Source organism: Elephantulus edwardii, unplaced genomic scaffold (genome assembly GCF_000299155.1).
Source record: "Elephantulus edwardii isolate Elephantulus edwardi_28Jun2011 unplaced genomic scaffold, EleEdw1.0 scaffold00152, whole genome shotgun sequence".
Taxonomy (NCBI): domain Eukaryota; kingdom Metazoa; phylum Chordata; class Mammalia; order Macroscelidea; family Macroscelididae; genus Elephantulus; species Elephantulus edwardii.
Window position 1 is genome coordinate 4,194,069 of NW_006399902.1, and position 20,251 is coordinate 4,214,319.

General features: G+C 40.2%; 1 protein-coding gene and 1 pseudogene across 1 annotated transcript in view; both read left to right on the plus strand.

Moving 5' to 3' along the window:
* The window catches only part of ZCCHC17 (zinc finger, CCHC domain containing 17), a 79,190-nt gene that overhangs the window by 52,552 nt on the left and 6,387 nt on the right, over nucleotides 1-20,251 (plus strand). The window contains exons 5-6 of the mRNA XM_006894940.1: nucleotides 840-940; nucleotides 2,688-2,833. Coding sequence (XP_006895002.1) covers nucleotides 840-940; nucleotides 2,688-2,833 — 247 coding nt within the window. The remainder of the gene's footprint in view (nucleotides 1-839; nucleotides 941-2,687; nucleotides 2,834-20,251) is intronic.
* Nucleotides 11,413-14,857, plus strand: LOC102844801 (annotated as a pseudogene).

Below are 20,251 nucleotides of genomic sequence, written 5' to 3' on the forward strand. Positions count from 1 at the left end.
CACCATTTTACACTCCCACCAACAGTGAATAAGGGTTCCAGTCTCTCCACAACCTCGCCAGCATTTGTTGCTTGCTGGTCTGTTAAATTTTGCTAATCTTAACTGGAATGAGATGATATCTCATAGTTGTCTTGATTTGCATCTAATGCCCTTAAATATTTTTTTAAGTACCTACTCTGTGCATGTGCTTTCTATATACTATACTTTACTTAAAAGTTTAGAATCTTAAAATATTATGGGAACATCAAGAAAGGTTTATGGCTGGGCTCCAGAGTAAATTACTTGATCAGAGGAAGTGGTAACTAAGCTGAGCTGTGAGATACTTGGATGGAATGAAGTGCTGAGATGAAAGTAAAGAGTAGAGGTAGAGCATTTTAGAGAGAAGGAAGTACTCAGATGAAAGCACAAGCCATCAAGGCAAAATGGTTTGGGTTTGGCGAAGGCACTTTGTATTGGCAAAGATGAGACTGGGAAAGTAGGTTTGGGTATAGTACAAAAGGTCTTGAATGCCAAAGTAAGAAAATTTGACTTGATTTTCTACAAAGCTTTGGAAAATCTTTTAAACCCAGGAATTATAAGGGTTTTGCAAGGTGAAATACTTAATATTTAATTCTCTGTATCGTTGTGATGACACCTGGTTTTATTCATAATTGTTAAGTCAGATCTTTGTCCTGAATGCAAAAACTGCTATTTGACGCCATAATTTTCATTGCCTGTCTCCTTCCACCAAACACTTTCCCTTCTTTCTATCAAAAACAACCAAAAAGCCAATGTACGTTTCTTTGTAAAATCCTGGGCCATAACTCTTAAAGAGGGCAACAGTATCCTTTTCATTACAGCCAAGAAGAGAGGCGGAGACGGTCCTTCCAGGATTACACTGGGCAGAAGATCACCCTTGAGGCTGTCCTAAACACTACCTGCAAGAAGTGTGGCTGTAAAGGTAAGGTGAAGCCTCTGTCTTTCTAGTTTCTCTCCTTGTGCGTGGACCCAATACAAATGAATGAGGCGGCCTGCTTGAAATTATTCTCACTAGTTTTCAGCCAGCTGTCAGACTCACTTGCTCATGCCGTTCCTCCTACCAACAACATTGGAGATTGTGTCTTGCTGCTTTCTTCACTCCCTTTTCTGAATGCTGTTCTTGATAGCACCTATACCACTCCCACCATGCCCCCCCCCACCTCATTCTGTGCAGCTAGTGACCTGCCTCCTGTACAAAGTTCTCTTTTATTCTGTTACGGTAAGAGTGTGGGTTATGATTAATGCCTGGAATTTTATGTCTTCTATTCTGCTGCAAAAATTTAAAGAAACTTGGAAATAGATTCCCTTCAGGATCCAAGCTAAACTCTTTACTACTCTTATTTATTTAACATCTGAGTATAAAATCCTTTGGTAATAAGAAGACAGCCCTGTCACTTCCTTTTAGTTCTGTTTCTTCAGGTTTCCTCTGGTCTTACTCAAATATTAAAGAGCTCTTTCAGCCTGACTTCCCTTGCTGGAACTATAATGAAGAGAGATTGCCAGCTTCTCATTTACAGAGTGACCTCAATTTGTCACCCTTCTGCCTAGCCTTCCACCCATCTTGCTCTGTTAATTTTTATACAAAGACTGGTAGCCAATTTTTGGCCTGGTTGAGTTGTTGGAGTTTTCAGTCCCTGTCTCTCATTATTGTTGAGAGATAAAGGGAAAAGAAAAAAGTTATAGACAGTACTTTCTCTGAGGAATTGTGGGAGCATTCCAAATTCTTGGAAAACTCTGTGTTTTAGTCACCTTCCAGATACCATTTTTCTTCTGGCCCAGAGGTATAGTTTACTCATGGTTTTTTGTCTAATAAAATTCTTCTGTGTTCCTGATGCAAGATACAACATACACTCAAACAACTCTGTAGTAAGATCATAGTCTCTGTCACAGGGCCCCCTGAAAGTGCTGTAGACTAAAGGAGAATAGAGTTTATCTTATTTTCACCTTGTGTCCATCAAGTGAGAGTTGAGGCAGAGGAAAATAGAAATAGAGTTTGACCCAGTCAGCAAAGGTAATACAAAAGGTTGGTTTAGCTTCAGTGTACCAAAAAGAGCCCAAGCAAAGATACATGAGGCCAAGATGAGCTTTAGTTCTGTGTTACTCTCTCTCTCTGGATCTCGAGCTACTTCTCTGCTCTAGACCATCATATACTGGGCAGTGATCACTACTGAAATCTTATGATCTCTAAGGCCCTTAGCAGACCCAATGATCTGTGAAATTTTAATACCACTAGGTGCCTCTATCTGTTATCTTGAGTGTGATGTTCCTTTCTACCAGCTACCTAAGAACTAGTTTCCTTTTGGGCCTAGCCTGACACTCATATATCTCTGCTAAGTATTCTCTCCAGAACAGCTTTTCATTGTAAGGAGTAAGTTCTGAAATAGATCTTTAAGAAAGAATAATTGCATTGCTAATGGAGGGCAGCACAAGCCCGCATCCTCATATTCAGAACAGCACCAGCATTCCCCATAGCTCAAGGACCAGCTACTGGTCAGGTTATGGTTGAGTGAGCAATGCCATCATGAAGTGACCGAAAAATCTGCTCTGCCTGAATTCAGTAACCCGTCCTATATCCACCAGCCCCGTGCAGGAGCTTCCAGGGAAGATCCACCAGCTGAGAGGAGACTGTTTGCCTGCTCCCTTTGTATCTTTTCAACTTCTTTTCACAGGCCACTTTGCAAAGGATTGCTTCATGCAGCCAGGAGGGACCAAATACTCTCTGATACCTGAGGAGGAAGAGGAGAAAGAAGAGGCCCAGTCAGGAGAATTTGAAAAGCCTGACCCCACAAAGAATTCTTCTAGAAAAAGGAAGAAGGTAAAAATACTCTCTTATTTTATATAACATATTTCTCTGATATTTACTTACATTTTCAAAATGCTAGAAAACTTAAAATTGAAATTTGTTTTAGTCTTTCACCTCAGAAAGTTAATTTGTATTTTGGTATATTTCAACTTTTTTCTAGGTGATAGTAAGTATCAGTACAGATACTTACTTATAAACACAAATTATGGTTAAGCTAGGATGGTTTATTTTAAATTTTTTAAAATTGTGATTTGGGTAAAAGTATACAGAGCAAGTTAGATTTCCATTAAAAAATTTAAAAACCATTTGGGTTTGTGACATTAGTTGAAATCTCTTCAGTGTAATGACATTCTTCCCGCAATCTCCCTGGATTTCATTTCCAGTTATCCTTTCCTATCCCTTCCTACTTTCTGGACTTGGTTATTGGGTAGATACTGGCCTTTTGATCTCATGTAGTTGGGTAATTCTGAGAAATAATGTTTTTCATGGGTGTTAGTTTTCATCTTATTGTTGTGTGCTGTTGAGCTGGAACTGACTCATAGCTGAACCCTCCAGTGGGTTTTCAGAGGCAGTGAATTGCATTGGAGGAGATTGTCCGTCCTTCTATGGAGTAGCTGGTGGATTAGAAATGTGCTTTGGGGATTGCAGTTCAGCTTCTTACCACTAGGCCACCAGGCTTGTCTGTTTTTTGTCTGAAAAGTGATCTCTCTGAGTGGGTTCACAAGTTTGAAGAGTGGCTATAGGCTATAGTCTTGATAAGTGAGTTTGTTATAACACAGTGTAGTCTTATTTTCTTCATTTTACTTTAAAAGTCTTCATTTTACTTATCAAAAGCATTTTCTGATACAGTCAACATCTTAAAAAACTTTATTATATAAACTTTTTATATAAATAGTATGTCTTCTGTATATATTATGATTTATGTGATAATTTCCCACATTGTCAGATATTTAGATTACTTCTAACTTAAATCCTTGGCCAAACCTCTTATTTCTTTTTCTAGATAAATTATTTTCTTTATTTAACATGGAATGTCTTTCTTTCCCTTCAAACTTTTGTTTTTTTTAATTGGTTTGCTTACAAAGTTTGTGTACATTGTGTTTCACACTATTCTTAATTCACATTGTGATTCATACTTTCGCATGAATTATATTCTATAAAATTAATCACCTTTGGACCTTCACCATCATTTTCTCCTGGATCCTTCCCATTTAGAAATTGTTTCTTAAAATTTTTTTTCTTTGATTTTGTTGTAATTTGCATGAAAGTTTATAAAACAACTTGGTTACCTACCCAATTATTTATATACATTTATTTATTTTTACACTTTCTCTCCCCTCCCATCCCCCTCGTTCCTTTCATCCCTCTCTCCTTCCTCCTTTGGACATTTATATACATCTTACTAGTTATCCTATTTTTACAATAATGTTCTTGTGCAGTATTTGTTCTTATGAGACTGAGTTACTTCACGCAACATAATGCTCTTTATCCTTTTCCATGTTATGTAGTTTCTATCCCCACCCATGTTATATAGTTATCTAAAGAAGGGAATATGAGAGAGCGCTGGTGGCCTAGTGACAAGAAACTGCACTACAATTCCAGAGGTATGCAGATGCTGTGCTGGAGAAGGAGGGGCAATCCCCTCCTGTACCAGTCAGACCTGATTTGATGGTGTAACACACACACACACACACACACACACACACACACACACACATATCCCCACCCCTACCCCACCCCCCAAATAAAGAAGGGAATATGGTACATAGGAGCATAGGACCATGAGTATTGCTCTGAAAGGGCCAGAGGGTATAAGAATAGCATGTCCCTGCACTGTCCTAGAGCAGAAAGCAGATAGAGTCTGTAGCCTGGCCCCATGGTGCCTCTAGAACCCCACCAGAACAGGTTTGTTTATTTGTTGCTGACTCACAGACTCACAGTTATATTACCAACAGTAGGATTTATTAGGGGAGGAATTTGGAGAGTGAGGGTGGCAAAGAATACCAAGGCAAAACCAAATTTTAGCCCAGTTTTAGCCTTTAATCACAATAGAACTGATGAATCATTAAGAAGTGAGAAAATAACAGAACTTGAGCCTTATTCCACAATATTGTTGTTGTTGTTTTTATCTGCCATCAAGTTACCTGCAACTCATAGCGACCCTATGTACAACAGCCAACCTTATTGTCTCCGATACACTTTTCCCTATTACCCCAGTCACTGAATTAAGCCATCTCATCGAGGGTATTCCTCTCCTGCGCTGTCCCTCCACCTCCCAAGCATGCCATCCCTCTTCAAGGACTGGGCCCTCCTTGAAACATGTCTAAAGTTTGTCAGACGAAGCTTCAGAATCCTTGCCTCCAAGAAGCAGCCTGGCTTTATCCTCTCCAAGATTAACTTATTTGTTCTTCTAGCAGTCCATGTTATATTTAGTACTCTTCTCCAACACCACAGCTCAAAGGCATCAATTCTCCTCCGTCATCCCTAGTCATTTCTGATGCATAGCAAGTAATGGCAAAGACCATGGCCTGTATCAGGAGCACCTTAGTCTCCAGACTGACATCATTGCTCTTAAATACTTTGGAGAGGTCTCTGACAGCAGACTTTCCCAATGCAACTCTAAGAAGGGATAAAATAAAAACAGAATTTGAGCCTATAACCACAATTTTAGCCCAAGTGTCCCAAGGCACATTTATCCATTTGCCTAGGCTCTAGTTTCAGTTCAGCAGTCAAATCCAAAAAATCCAGTAAGGTTTGCCTCAGAGTAGTTACATGTCAGCTTCTCCTTCAAATATCATTGAATATTTTATTTGAAATCTTTAGCTGGGCCAACACAAATGCAAGAAGCCTCAGATCACACCTTGCCACCATTTCTCCGCAGCCGTGCCATAGTCTTTCCACCACCATGGTCTCACTCTCACCAGGTTTTGCCACCACAAGCCTTGCTCATCTCAAGGCTGGCTTTTCAGTGTGGGAGGCACTTTTTCTCTCCTATCCTAGTCCCACAGCTGATGCTGATTTGCATGACTGTGCTGATTTACAAGACCATGGATCTGCAGTTAAGGTAGCCAGACACTAGAGGGGACTAACACCACAGTACTCTTTTGTCAAAATCATTTTTCCTAAGAGCTGCATAGTATTCCGTTGTATGAATGTTCCACAATTTCTCAATCTAGTTGTTTGATGATGAACATTTGGGCTGTTTCCATTTACTTGCTATTGTACATAAAGCTGCTGTGAGCATCTCCATTTGTATGTCAGTTCTGTTTTTCTTGGAGTGTATTCCAAGCAGTGGAATAGTTGGATCATTTTGAATCTCAATGTTCAGCTTTTTGAGGAAACACAAAACTGCCTTCTAGAGTGGTTGCACCATTTTAAAGTCTCACCAAGTGTGTATGAAAATTCCAATCTCTCGACATACTCTCCAATGATTATTGTTTACTGTCCCGTTAAATTTTTTCACTGCTATTGGGGTGAGATAGTATCTTATTGTGGTTTTGATTTGTATTCTCTTTTTGCCAGTGATTTTGAGCATTTCTTCATGTGTCTGTTGGCCATGTGAATGTCTTCCTCTGTAAAAAGTCTTTCCATGCCTTTTTCCCATTTTGTGGTTGGGTTATCAGTCCTTTTCTTGTGGAGGCCCTGTAGGATTCTGTAAACTTCTGTTGTGAGACCCTGGTCTGAGATGCTGTTGCCAAATGCTTTTCCCAGTCTGTAGGTTTTCTTTTCACCCAAGTGGAGAAAGTTTTATACACACAGGGACTTAATCTTTAGAAGATCCCATTCATCAATGTGATCCTTACCTGGTTATGGATTTCTGGCTGAATTTTCCAGCCTCTTTGTACCATAGGCTAGACCTTCTAAGTTTGGTCTTATTTTGTCTCACGGTTTTTATGGTTTTGGGCTTTACACCTAAGTTTCTGATCCTCCTTGAGTTGATTTTTTGTGTATGGACTGAAATGTGGATCTTACTTTCTGCAAGTAATAGTTCAGTTTTGCCAGCACCATTTGTTGAAGAGGTGATCATTTCCCCATTTTATAGGTTTTGTTTCCTTGTCGAGTAACAGTTGGCCATATGTAAATGGATTAACCTCTGAGTTCTTGATTCTGTTCTATTGGTGTATGTATCTGTCATTGTACCAGTACCATGCTGTTTTGTTTATGATGGGTGTTAAGTTTTGAGATCAGGGATTGCTATGTCTGGCACTTCCTTTTTGTTTTTCAGAAGTGCTTTCCTTATTTGGGTCTCTTTCTTCTTTAAATAAACTTGCTTTTTGCCTTTTCTGTCTCTTTGAAAAATGAATTTGGTATCTGTGTTGGAATTGCATGGAACATGTAGATTGCTTTTAATAAGATGATCATTTTTACTATATTGAGTCTTCCTATCCATGAACAAGGACCATTTTTCCATTTAATTCAGGCTTTGATCATTTCTCGGAGTAGTGTATTGTAGTTTTCTTCATAAAGGTCTCTAGTTAGGTTTTCCCCCAAGTATCTCAGTTTGTGATTGGGTATTATAAAAAATATTGCTTTCTTATTTTCTTTTTCTGTGTTTTCTTTGTTATTGAGGATGAATCCCATTGATTTTTGTTTTTTTTAATTGGTCTTATGTCCTACTACTCTACCAGTTGGTCTACTAGTTCTAACAGGTTTGGGGTTTTTTTTAGCCTTGGGTAGATAAATTCTTAGGTAAGCTTGTGGAGCTAGGGCTTTCAGGCTTTAATATATGTTAGCAAATCACCTTCTAGACAGTGCTTGCCTGTCCTCAGACGTGTATAAGAATGCTTGTTTCATGCTTGCTTTGCCAGCACATATACTAAAACTGGAACAATACAGAGAAGATTAGTATGGTCCCTGCACAGTGGTGACACGCAGATTTGTGAAGCATTTTCTGTTTTTATTGGTTAAAAAAAAATGCTTGTCTCTCTGAGTTCTGGCCTCTGTTTCCAAAAGTAAAAATAAAAAGTTCAAATCCATTCTCATCAAGTTGGTTCCAACTCATGGTGACCCTCTCTTTAGTTACAGAGTCACAGGAGGGGATTGTCTATATTTCTTCCTCAGAGTGATTCACCATGACCCTTTTGGTTAATAGCCTAACATGTATCACACAACCCCACCAGAAACTCCTTGTATCCTATTTATTATAGGGCAATTCATAAGAGAGACATTATTGTGGACCATAAAGAAACTGCATAGGTAGTCTGCTACATCATTCATTCTCATTGCCTGGAGTTGGAACCAACCCTAGCTGACCCTCTGTTAGGTTTGTAAAGGCAGTAAATCACACAGGAGGAGGTTGTTCATCTCTTTCCTATGGAGTAGCTGGTGGATTCAAACCACTGGCTTTTGGATTGGGAGCACAACTCCTTAACCACTAACTAAGAGCCACTTAGCTCTGTTATATAGGAAATAAAATACAGTTTGGTGAGCTCTGGTGGCCTAGTGGTAAGGAATTGCACTGCCAACACTAAAGTATGTAGTTTGAATCCATAAGCTGTTCTACAGGAGAAAAATGAGCAGTCTTCTCCTGTGTGCTTTACTACCTCTGAAAACCCGCTGGAAGGTCAACTATGATTCGTTTCTGACTTGATGGTACTCAACAATTACACTATAGTTTAGTTAAGAATTAGGTTTTTATACCTTTTTTTCAATGCTTAGGAAAACTTTTGTAGAATGGTCTTTTTTTTTATTTTAACCTGGCATTTTACAAACCTAGGAATACAAAAACTAATGAGGTGTTTGCCCTTAATGGGACTTACTTGCAAATTAAATGTTGTCTTCATTTATAGATGAGAGAATAGGATCATTGTAATCATAAGAATTAATAAAGTATATGAATATTGATTTCTTTGTCTTCTGTTGATTGATTGTTTTCTATCTGGAAGACCATATCCCTCGTAAAACTCTAGCTGCATTAATGACATCTGTACCCCTAACTGGTTTCCCACAAGGACCTCAGACTTGAACCCAGGGTCAAATAGACCTATTTTGTGTCCCTTCTGTGCTATTTGTTAGCAATATAGGCTTAGATGAAGTTAAATTTCTAAGTTGATACTTCTCTTTTTTCAAAGTGAGATTCTTAGGATTTGTGATGACAGTGTTTTTGAGATGCCTAACTCTCAAAAAAGAAATATAAAGTATAAAGCACTAACAAGTATTTATTTAGTGTTCTGGACACCTGGTAGGTTAGGAGTTGGACTGCCAGCCCAAAGGCAGGCGGTTCGAGTCCACCAGCAGCTTCAAAGGGTAAAAATGAGCAGTCTCCTCCCATGCAGTTTACAGCCTCTGAAAACCTACTGAAGAATCAGCTATAAATCATTTCCAATACAGAAACATTTACTAACAGCAATCAAGACTATTGTCTCCCCCAGCAACTATAGCAAAGTTCAACAGGACAGCAAACAAAAAATGATGGTGAGGTTGTGGAAAGATTGGAACCCTTATTCACTGCTGGTGGGACTGTAGAATGGTACAACCACTATGAAAGGCAATTTGACACTTTCTCAAAAAGGAAATAGAAATACCATTTCACCCAGCAATTCCGCTACTGAAAATATACCCTAAGGAAACCAGAGCCACAGTTCAAATGGATATATGCACACTTACGTATATTGCTGCAATATTCACAATAGCAAAGAGATGGAAGCAACCCAAGTGCCCATCAACAAACAAATGCATAGAGAAAAATGATGGTATGTCTACATAATGGAATAAATAGTACGCAATATTGAAAAGCAATGGAATAGTAAAACATTACACAACATGAGGAAGCCTTGAGGACATTGCTAAGTGAAATATCTCAGTCACAAAAGGGCAAAAAATGCATAACACCACTGTTACAAAATAGGACCAACATGAGGCGGTTGGAAGGGAATGGGAAAAGAGCAGATAGATAAAGAACACTGCATTAGAACTGATGAGGGGAAGGACTGGCCAAAAGGAACAATCTGGAACAAGGGTTGCATTGCGGAGTGGGCTAGAGGAGGAAAAGAAGGGATAAAATGTACAACAATGAATAAATAAACAACAACAAAACACCACCAACAACTCACCAAGTCCCTGAAGAAGCAACACCAACAAAAGGCTATTGTCTCATCTTGAGCACCAAAACCTATTTTCTACCAGCTTTGGTGGCAGCCACATCTTCACTGTCTCCCAATAAAGAAACTAATTTCATATTGAGTCAGTCACCAAGTACTGTCAGTGACATTTTAAGTATCTTAAAATTCACATCTCTCAATCACATTCAGAATTAATCTAGGAGATATTTTCAAAAATAACATGTTTTACACCCCCTCCCCCTTCTCAGGTGTCAAATCACAGGGCATGGATGTGGCCACTTGGGGTTTTTTTTCCAAGTGCTTTCTCTCTTTATTTTTAATCAAACCTGTGTTTCTGTCTCTTCCTTTTATCTGTAATTCCATATTTAATTATCAAACTACTTAACAATCTCTACCTGGCCCAACTCGCTTCCTGAACCTAGAGTTCTTGATTTTTCCTTCCTAAAGCAGCACCTTCCCAATAAAGGAATTCACCCAGTTTCCTAAGCAATATTCTAATAGTAATCTTTGACTACTTTCTTTTTATCATCCAACTCATTGAATCTGTCATGTTGTTCTAGATTTTACTTAAAAGTCAGTTTCCTTGGGGAGGTGTGGGCAGGGAGAGAAGTGTGGCAATGAATGAATGGAAATCCAAAACCTCTGTAAATGTCTATTAAAATTAATAATAATAAAAAAAAAGGTCAGTTTCTTAGAGAAGCCACTCCTGATAACCCAGTTTAATCTGCTTGGGTCTCCCATCAGTGCCATTACACTCAATTAATGCATTTGGGTTTTTGTTACTGTTAGCATCAGCTCTTCAGCTGTTGTTGGGTACTTTTTCTTTTTAAAAAATGTTATGAATATCTCTCTTGATTTTTCTATACTGAAAATATCACTGGAATTCTTTCTTTGAGATAGATTTCTTTCTCCTACAATTATTGTTGTTAAGGTGCTTTATAGAGTATGACTCATAGCGACCCTGTGATCAACAGATCTGCACCCTGCCCCACCCTATGCCATCCTCATCATCTCTGACACACTTGAGCCCATTGCTGCAGGCATTCGGTCAGTTCATCTCATTGAAGGTCTTCCTCTCTTTCTTTGATCCTCTACCTTTCCCGGTAAGATGCCTTTTTCCAAAGACTGGTCTCTCCTGACAGCATGCCCCAAATATGTAAGATGAGGTTTCATCATCCTTGCCTTTAAGGAGTACCTTGTTTGCACTTCCTCCAAGATGGACTTGTTTGTTCTCTTGGCAGTCCATGCACTCACGGTTCAGTACTCTTCACCAGCATCACAATTCAAGGGCTTTGATTCTTCTTCAGTTTTTCTGATTGTTTTATCTTTCAGATGTCTAGAGAGCGATCAAAAATACCATAGTTTGGATCAATTGCATTTGAGTATGTAATGTAGATCATACTAAATATGGATAATACTGCTAAGAATGTTTGGTTTTGTTAAATGCCATTACGTAAGATCTGTGTCTTCCACCTCTGCCTGCAGTCCTCCCAGGCAGTGCCTAGGACCTCTCTGCACTATGGCAGAAGCATGCTTAGCACCCTCGACTTCATGATTGGCATCAAAGCTGATGGTGAAACAATTCTAAAAGACAGCCAATCCATTTTCCAGAAGCAAGGAATGACAGAGTCAGTGCACATGTGGCAGGACCATGGCTACTTAAGCAACCTACACCAATAAAAACAGCAGCTTTGTCAATTTAAGAAACTACTCCTAATGATTGGTGTTGCTAGATCTTCAGAGTTGTGACAGTGATGCCCAAAGCAACAAAGAAATTGACAATCTTTTGAACAAAGTGGAAAAAAAAGAAAAAGAACTGAGTCAGGACAGTGCTGTGAGGGTGAAGAAATTACCATATACCATATGTTGTTGTTATTGTTATATGCCATTGAGTCTCCAGCAACTCTTAGCGACCCTATATCCAACCGCCCTAAACCCTGTTCTATCCTGTGCCAACCTGTGCCACTGTCTCTGACACACCTATCTCCATTACCCCAGTCACTGAATCAATCCATCTCGTGTGCTGTCCCTCCACCCTTCCTAGCATGACGTCCTTCTCCAAGGACATGTCCCTCCTTGCAACATGGCCAAAGTATGTCAGATGAAGCTTCAGAATCCTTGCCTTCAAGGAGCAGCTTGGTTTAACCATCTCTAGGACAAATTTATTTCAACAGACGCTGCCCTGGATGTGCTCACTAAGTTGTGCCAAGAAATCTGGGGGACAGCCAGCTGGCCAACTGACTGGACGAGATCAATATTTGTTCCAATCCCAAAGAAAGGTGACCCAACAGAGTGTGGAAATTATCGAACAGTATCATTAATATCACATGTTAGCAGGATTCTGCTTCCCAAAACGTGTGGAACAGTATGTCAACAGAGAACTGCCAGATGTGCAGGCTGGATTTAGAAGAGGTCATGGTACTAGGAATATTATACCTAATGTTAGATGGATCTTGGCAGAAAGCAGAGAATGTCTTTCTGTGCTTCATTGACTATGCAAACGCTTTTGACTATGTAGATCACAACAAGCTATTGCTGACTCTGAGAAGAATGGGAATCCCAGAACATTGATTGTGCTAATGTGAAACCTATACTTGGACCAAGAGGCAGTTGTCAGACAGAGCAGGGAGACACTACATAGTTCAAAATCAAGAAAGGGATCCATCAGGGATGTATTTTGTCTCCATATCTTTTCAATCTGTATGCAGAACAGATCATCTGAGATGCTGGACTGTACAAGGAGGAATGTGGCAAAAGGATTGGTGAAAGAGTCATCAACAACCTGCGTTATGTGGATGACACAACCCTGCTTGCTGAAACTGAGGAGGACCTAAAGCGCTTGCTGCCGAAGGTCAAGGACTGCAGTCTTCAATATGGATTGAAGCTCAACATCAAGAAAACAAAGATTCTCACCACTGGGTCAATTGGCAGCATCAGTATGGATGGTGAAGAGATTGAGATAGTTAACAGTTTTTGTTTACTTGGTTCCACAGTCAACACTCTTGGTAACAGCAGCCAGGAAATCAAGAGATGTATTGCATTGGGAAAGTTGGCTGTGAGGGGCCTCTCAAGAGTACTGAAGAGCAACAATATCAGGCTGGAGAATAAGGTGCACCTGATCCAGGCTATAGTCTTTGCAATTACATGCTATGCATCAGAGAGTTGGACAGTGACTAGGGATGATAGAAAGAGAATTGATGCCTTTGAGCTGTGGTGCTGGAGAAGAGTGTTGAATATACCATGGACTGCTAGGAGAACAAACAGGTTTGTCCTGGAGAGGGTAAAACTGGGCCTGAAGGCATGGATTCTGAAGCTTAGTCTGACTTACTTTGGGCATGTTGCAAGGAGTGACTCGTCCTTGGAGAGGGACATCATGTTTGGGAGAGTGGAGGGACGGCGCAGGAGAGGAAGACCCTCAATGAGATGGAGCGATTCTGTGAGTGGAGTGGTGGGAATGAGTGCGTTTGAGATGGTGAGGTTGGCACAGGATAGAACAGCATTTAGGGCTCTTGTACATAGGGTTGCTATGAGTCACAAGCGACTCGATGACACATAACAACAACAGGATGAATCTGTTCGTTTTCTTAGCAGTCCATGGTATATTCAATACTCTTCTCCAGCACCACAGCTCAAAGGCATCAGTTCTCCTTCTATCCTTCCTAGTCATTGTCCAGCTCTCTGACGCCAAGCAAGTGATTGCAAAGCCCTTGGCCTCTATCAGGTGTACCTTAATCTCCCTATACCAAATACAAATACCAGTAGTTTAAGAAGGGGGCCATTGATACACACTGCCCGTGGGCGCCTGGCGGAGTGTGACATTGATGAGGTAGTGTAAGATGAAGATTCACCTTATCAGAACATGATTCTACACTCAAAGCAATTTGGAAACATTCTTAGCAGGGATGTCAGTTTGGCAGAGAGATTTGGCATATACTCAGACCATCATGGGCAGTAGGAAAAAGATTACACTGGCAAAGTTGTACTGATTCTGGAAGGCGCAGATCGAGGCCTATTATATGAAATAGGCTAACTGAAAACATAGATGGTCACCATGGTCGAGACTGACCAAATGGTCATTGATGTATGTTAGAAATTAATGCAAAATATGCTGGCAAGTTCCTAGACAATCTTAAAAGAGAATGCTGTCAGGTTCTAATCGAAGACTGTTCTCCAGTCCTGAGGAGGTATGCCAAAGAAGGGAGAGAATTTGATTATGTGATTAATGATCTGACAGCTGTTCCAATTTCCGCATCTCCAGAGGAAGATTCCACATGGGAGTTTCTGTGATTGATTCTTGACCTTTCGATGAAAGTATTGAAACAGGATGGAAAATACTTCACACAGGGGAACTGTGTCAATTTGACCCCGTCACTCTATGAAGAACAGCTCAGGCACCTATATTGTCCCGTGGAATTCTCCAGGGAGATTGTTTGTGTCCCTATCATACTTGAAATTGTGGGTATTTTTTTTTTATTTAGGTTGTTTATTTTTCATTTCAGTGAACATCTACAGAGATTTTGGGATTCCATTCATTCATTGTTGCACCCTTCTCCCCTCACAAACCCCTCCCCTCTCCTCCCCCCCTTTTGCTCCTCTCCTTAACAAGCAAAAGAAAAACTCCCTCATTGGTACACAATCTCCCCCGCATCTCCCCAAACCCCACCCCCTACCCCCAAATATAAGCCACTCTGCAACCCTCATTGCATACCCCTACGATAAAAATAATGCCCTAAAATAGAATACTTTTAAACTATTCTCTCCCCCATAGACTTCAATGCCGTAAACATATTTCATCCAGTTTTTCTCAGTCTTACCCCCACCCCAATGCCAGCCTCATTCTACAACAGTGGCACCATGTAGCATTTGTCCCTTTGTGACTGAGATACCTCACTCAGCATAATGTCCTCCAGGGTCACCCATTTTGAATAATATTGCATGAGTATTTTACACTGTGTGGGAGACGGCTGAGCCTTGAGGACAAGCCTCGCTGGTTGTGTGTGCCATGTGCATAACATGCTTTATACAAAGCCATTCTGACCTTGATCCTTAGACAGCATGCCAAGTCAGGCAATTGATTGTGAAATCCTTAAGGGATTTTTTTCTATTATTTTAATTTTTTTTTCATTTATTTTATTTCATTATTTTTTGTGTGTACCGTTAAATCAGATCTGACTGGTACAGGAGGAGATTGTTCCTCCTTCTCCAGCAGAGCATCTGGTGGATTTGAACTGTGCACCTCTGAGACTGTAGTTGCAGCTTCTTGCCACTAGGCCACCAGAGCTCGCCTATTATTTTAATTTTAAAAGTAAATGCTTTTTTTTTTTAAATGTGCTAGGATGTTAGTTTTTTGAAAGTTATCTTACAGATGAAATGGCAGCAAGGTCCCGGCTGCTCCATGCACCGAACCCCTAGAATGTGATTTTGGGTACTGTATGTTTCTGTGTGGGCTCCTTTCCCTATTTAGTTTGTTTTTAGTAGACCTTCAATTTGCATATTTGGAGGAATGAACATTGCCATTTGGTTCCTGAGGAAAATTCCCTTTAAAAAATTTTAACTTAGAGATTAAGTTTTGGTGCTTATGAAAAAGAGTTAAGGAGGGGGAAAAATGAACAGCTTTGCTCTTGTTAAAGTAACGGAAGAAAGAAAAAAAGTCAGATTCTACTTATAGCTTCCCCATGCGCAAGGAACCCTGCCCAGTTCTGTGCCACTCTCACCATTGTTGCCGTGTTTGAGCCTACTGTTGTTCCTATGTTAGTCCGTCATTGAAGGTCTTCCTCTTTTTTGCTAGCCATCACTTTACCAAGTGTGATATTTTTCTGACTAACATCTCTGTCCTGATAACATGTCCAAGGTACATGAGATTACGTCTCATTATGCTCACTTGTAAGGAACACTGTGGCCACACTTCTGAGACAGATTTATGTGTTCTTCTATAAGTCCATGAGATATTTAGTATTCTTTGCTGACAGTATTATTCAAAAGTATCAGTTTTTCCAGTTTCTTTATTCATCATTCAGCTTTTGCATGCATTTGAAGCAATTAAGAATCATGACTTGTGTCCTTTTTCGAAGTGGCATGTTTGATTTTCAACACATTAAAGATATCTTTTACAGCACATTTTTTTCCAATGCAGTATATCTTTTTGATTTCTTGTTTTCTTGTACCATGAGCATTGATTGTGGATCCAAATAAAATGAAATAGTTGACAGCTTGAGTCTTTAATCTGTTTATCGTGCTATTGCCTGTTGGACCAGTTGTAAGAATTTCCCTTCTCTTGATGTTGAAGGGTAATCCATATCAAAGGCCATAGTCTTTCATCTTCATCAGTATGTGCTTTAAGTCCTCCGCAAACAAAGTTGTGCCATCTGCATATCTCTGATCCCTGATGAGTCTTCCTTTAGTCCTGGTGCTGTATTTCTCTTCATATAGTCCAACCTTCAAATATTCATTGACATATAGCTTGAGTAAGTACTGTGTATGGTTACAACCCTGACACATATTCTTCCTGCTTTTTAATCATGTAGTACCTCTTCAGTATCCTGCTTCAGTTTCTGGCAGATCCCTGTTGATGTACTGCTGCAGCCATTTTAAATTGTCTTCAGTGATATTTTCCTCGCATATGGTAATAGTGACTGCTGTTGTTAGGTGCCATCAAGTCAACTAGGACTCCTAACCCTGGGAACAAAACATCTGAACCTCACACTGTGTTACACCATCCTCACTTCCTCTATGGTGGGCGGAGCCCATTGTTACAGTCATGATGTCAGCCTATCCATCTTGGTAAGGATCTTCCTCTCTTTCTCTGACCTTTCACCTTTCAGTGTTTGATGTCCTTTTCCAAGGACTCCTGACAACATGCCCAAAGTATGTGACATGATACTGCTGTGTAATTTTTACATTCTGTTGCATCAGCTTCCTTTAGAATGGGCACAAATCTGGATTTCTTCCAGTTGAATGGCAGGTAGCTATCCTCCATGTTTCCTGGCACAAGTGAGTGGGTGCTTTCAGTGGCTTATCTGTTTGTTAAAATGTGTTAATTGCTGTCCTGTCAGTTAGTGAAGAAACCCTTGGGTTTCTTTTTTGTTCGCTTGTTTTATTTTCCAGTGCTTTCAGTGCAGCTTGGACGTCTTCCTCCAGGACCATTGATTCTTGATCATATGCTCCCTCCTAAAATGTTGGCCAGTTCTTTTTGGCCCAGTGACAGTCCTTTTCATCTTCTTTTGATGTTTCCTGCATCATTCAGTATCTTGCCTGTAGAACGCTTCAGTATTGCAGCTTTCAAGGCTTGATTCTTGAGTTCTTTCAATTTGAGAAATGTCAAGCATTTCCCACTGTTTCGTTTTTAACTCTAGATTTTTACACATTTCATTATATTTTACTTTGTTTTCTTAAGTTACCCTTTAAAATCTTTTACATCATTATTCCTTCCGTTCACTTTTAGCTACTCTGCATTCAAGAACATGTTGTAGAGTCTCTTCTGACATTTCTTTTAGCATTTTGCACAACTTGTTGTTTTTGTATCATCGATTTGGAACCAACTCATTTTTTGGTTGGCAGCAAAACTCCTAACCACTAGGCCATCAGAGTTCCCTAATAGTCTAAATAATAAAGAGCTCACATGCCAAGGCAGGAAATGAAGTCTTGCCAGGCTGCTTCCAGTCACCCACTCTTTCTGAATGGAATGCCTCCTCCTCTGGTTCTTCACCAGTTTACTTTGTTGTCTGTTTCTTTTGCTGGTATCATGGAAGAGAATGGCTAATGCCAGCACTTGAGCAGGAACAATGGTTTATTGGAGAGCTTAGTGATGGCCACGATAAAGGAATATGTTACCTGTTCTACATAATATCTGGGACGTTACAGGTTCACACTGCCTACCTCTGAGTGAATGTTGTCATTGTGTACCATTAAGTCAGACTGACCCATAGCTGACCCTCCAGCAGGTTTTCAGAGGCAGTTGCTCACATGGGATGAGATTGTCCATCCTTCTCCTTCAGAGCCCCTGGTGGGTTTGAACTTCATGTCATTAGGATTGCAGTGCAGCTTCTTACCACTAAGCCTAGACTTCATTATCTCTTCTAGAAGCTGTATGTAGCTCCTCAGGTCCCATCTCAGTGAGACTTGCTCTCAGTTATAGACTAGTGGGGAATGGCTTCTGCTGCTGCTGGTGGATAATACTGAAGGTGCAGCGGTAAGAGATTGAATAAGTATGTGAGAAAGGATACACATTCCTCCACTAGCCCTGAAGTCCCTCAAACTTACCCATAAAAATAGAATGCATTGGTTTAGTTCTGTATTTGGTGCCCTTAATAGTTTTTGTCTCAAATTCTTTTTCTTGAGCATAATTAGAACAAGAGGAAATGATGTTGTAAATTAAAATGAGATATGAAGTCATTGGTTAAATATGAATAAAGGTTTTTGCAGTTAAAAACTGGATAATCTTAGAACTTGAGATTTGTGTTTGCTGCCCTTTTTCACTTGTCGTATGCCATCATGGGTCCCTTGAATCTATAATGAGGAAGCCTATGAGTCATGGATCAGTCTGACAACTCCTTATGGTGAGATTTAGCTCAGTTTGATCCTGGACATAATTTTCTTTTTTCACTCTGACTAGTAGGAATGACATGAAACCAGTCCTTTCTTGACTGAAGACTGACCCTGCCCCATTGTATAAAGAACTTCGCCTCTTAAAAAAACAAGAAAAAAGAACTTTGCCTCTGTCAGGTTCCTGTTAGTGGTACGAAACCATCCTGCAATTCCTTGGACATAATTGCTGTCTTTCCCTTGTATATCCATGGTTCATTTTTTGTGATTTTCTTAGACCACTTAAATTGGCCTGTTCCTTCGTTAGCTATCTCCCTATCATCTGTTCCTTAATGGCATATGATCCCTCATTTTTATCTCAGTTGCCATCAGACAAATTGATTAATGACGTTCCTGGTTTATTGACTAGATTCCGTGAATATGTGTTGAATGACTGTGCCGTGTGATTTTAAGGTGTTAGTCTTTAGTTTAGGAAGTCACTCAGGTTTGGAGGGGATGGTGCAAGGCTCTGCCACTGCATGGCTTACTTTGCATCCTACCAGCACCTGCATCATGCTTTATGCTATTTGTCTAGGTTAAGAATCTTTGTGCTTTTCTTATCTCCTAAACAAACCATATGTAACTGTGGCACTCCAAAATGCTTTGTAGTTGATAAAGTTCAGTAAATATTTGGGAGCTGAGTGATGAAAATTCTTCCAGTACTGCCCTCTTTCCTTTCCCAGTTACAATAACTAAACTAGTGCTTTAAGAGACACCTAAGTATCCACTTCCCAAAAAGTTACCCTCAAGACTCAAGACTTAATGAATACATGTAGGTGCTGCCTTTAAGATGTTTATATAAAAAGCAGGATTTGAAAAACCACCACTCTGAGAGTCCACTTGCATCAAATGCAGCTTCCATTCAAGGTTCAGACTCACTCTGGCTTGACTTCCTGCTGAGAATTTGCATTCTTCTAGATGCCCAGCTGATTCTTTGGTATATAGATAGTGTAGAAACCACCTGCGGATCTTGTTAAAATGTAAATTCTGATTCTTTATTTCTGGGCTGGAATGCAGATTGTCCACAGGTGTCAAATCAGAATGAAGTGATTCAGAGCACAGGTTCTGTGACGTATGCTATGATCCTGGACAAGTCACTTCACCTTGAGGTGAGTCATCTTCTTCCCTCAAGGTGATTTGTTGTGATTTATTGTTGTTGGGTGTCGTCCCATCATCTCCAACCTTTAGTGAGCCTGCATACAGCAGGATGGAACCCCGCGCCACCCTCACCAGCCCTGTAGCGCTTGTGCATGCTGGTATGGTCACCACGTTCAGCCTTCTCATGGAGGTTCCTTGCCACTGTCGACTTTTTTTTTAAGCATGACATCCGTCTTCAGGGCCAGCCCCTCCTGATGACATGCCCAAAATATGTGAAACCAAATCTCACCATCCCAGCTTCTAAGGAGCACTCTTAAGTGAGTGCCCAGTGCCAAGTGCCCACACTAACATTAACCAGTTAAGTATGCCATAAATGTCAGTTGCTATTGCCCCTTTCTTTTTTTTTTTTTTTTTTTGGTCCTGCACTAGGCTGCTCTGTCCTGTTTTAGAACCAGTGAGAAGATGGATGGGTTGGCAGCTGTAGTGAGAGCTGTGTAATTTCCTCGGAGAACAATCTGGAGGCCTTAGAGCCTGTCTTCTCTGCCATGCCCCTACTGTTCTGTTCACTGTTTACTCCACCTCAGTGTCCTGTTTCTACCCTTTCTCTTCTGTTCTGCTTGCCCTGTGAATGCGGCCAAAGGAACCGTGTAACTAGTTTCTTCTCTGGCTCTTCACCTTCTCTTGTCTCCTC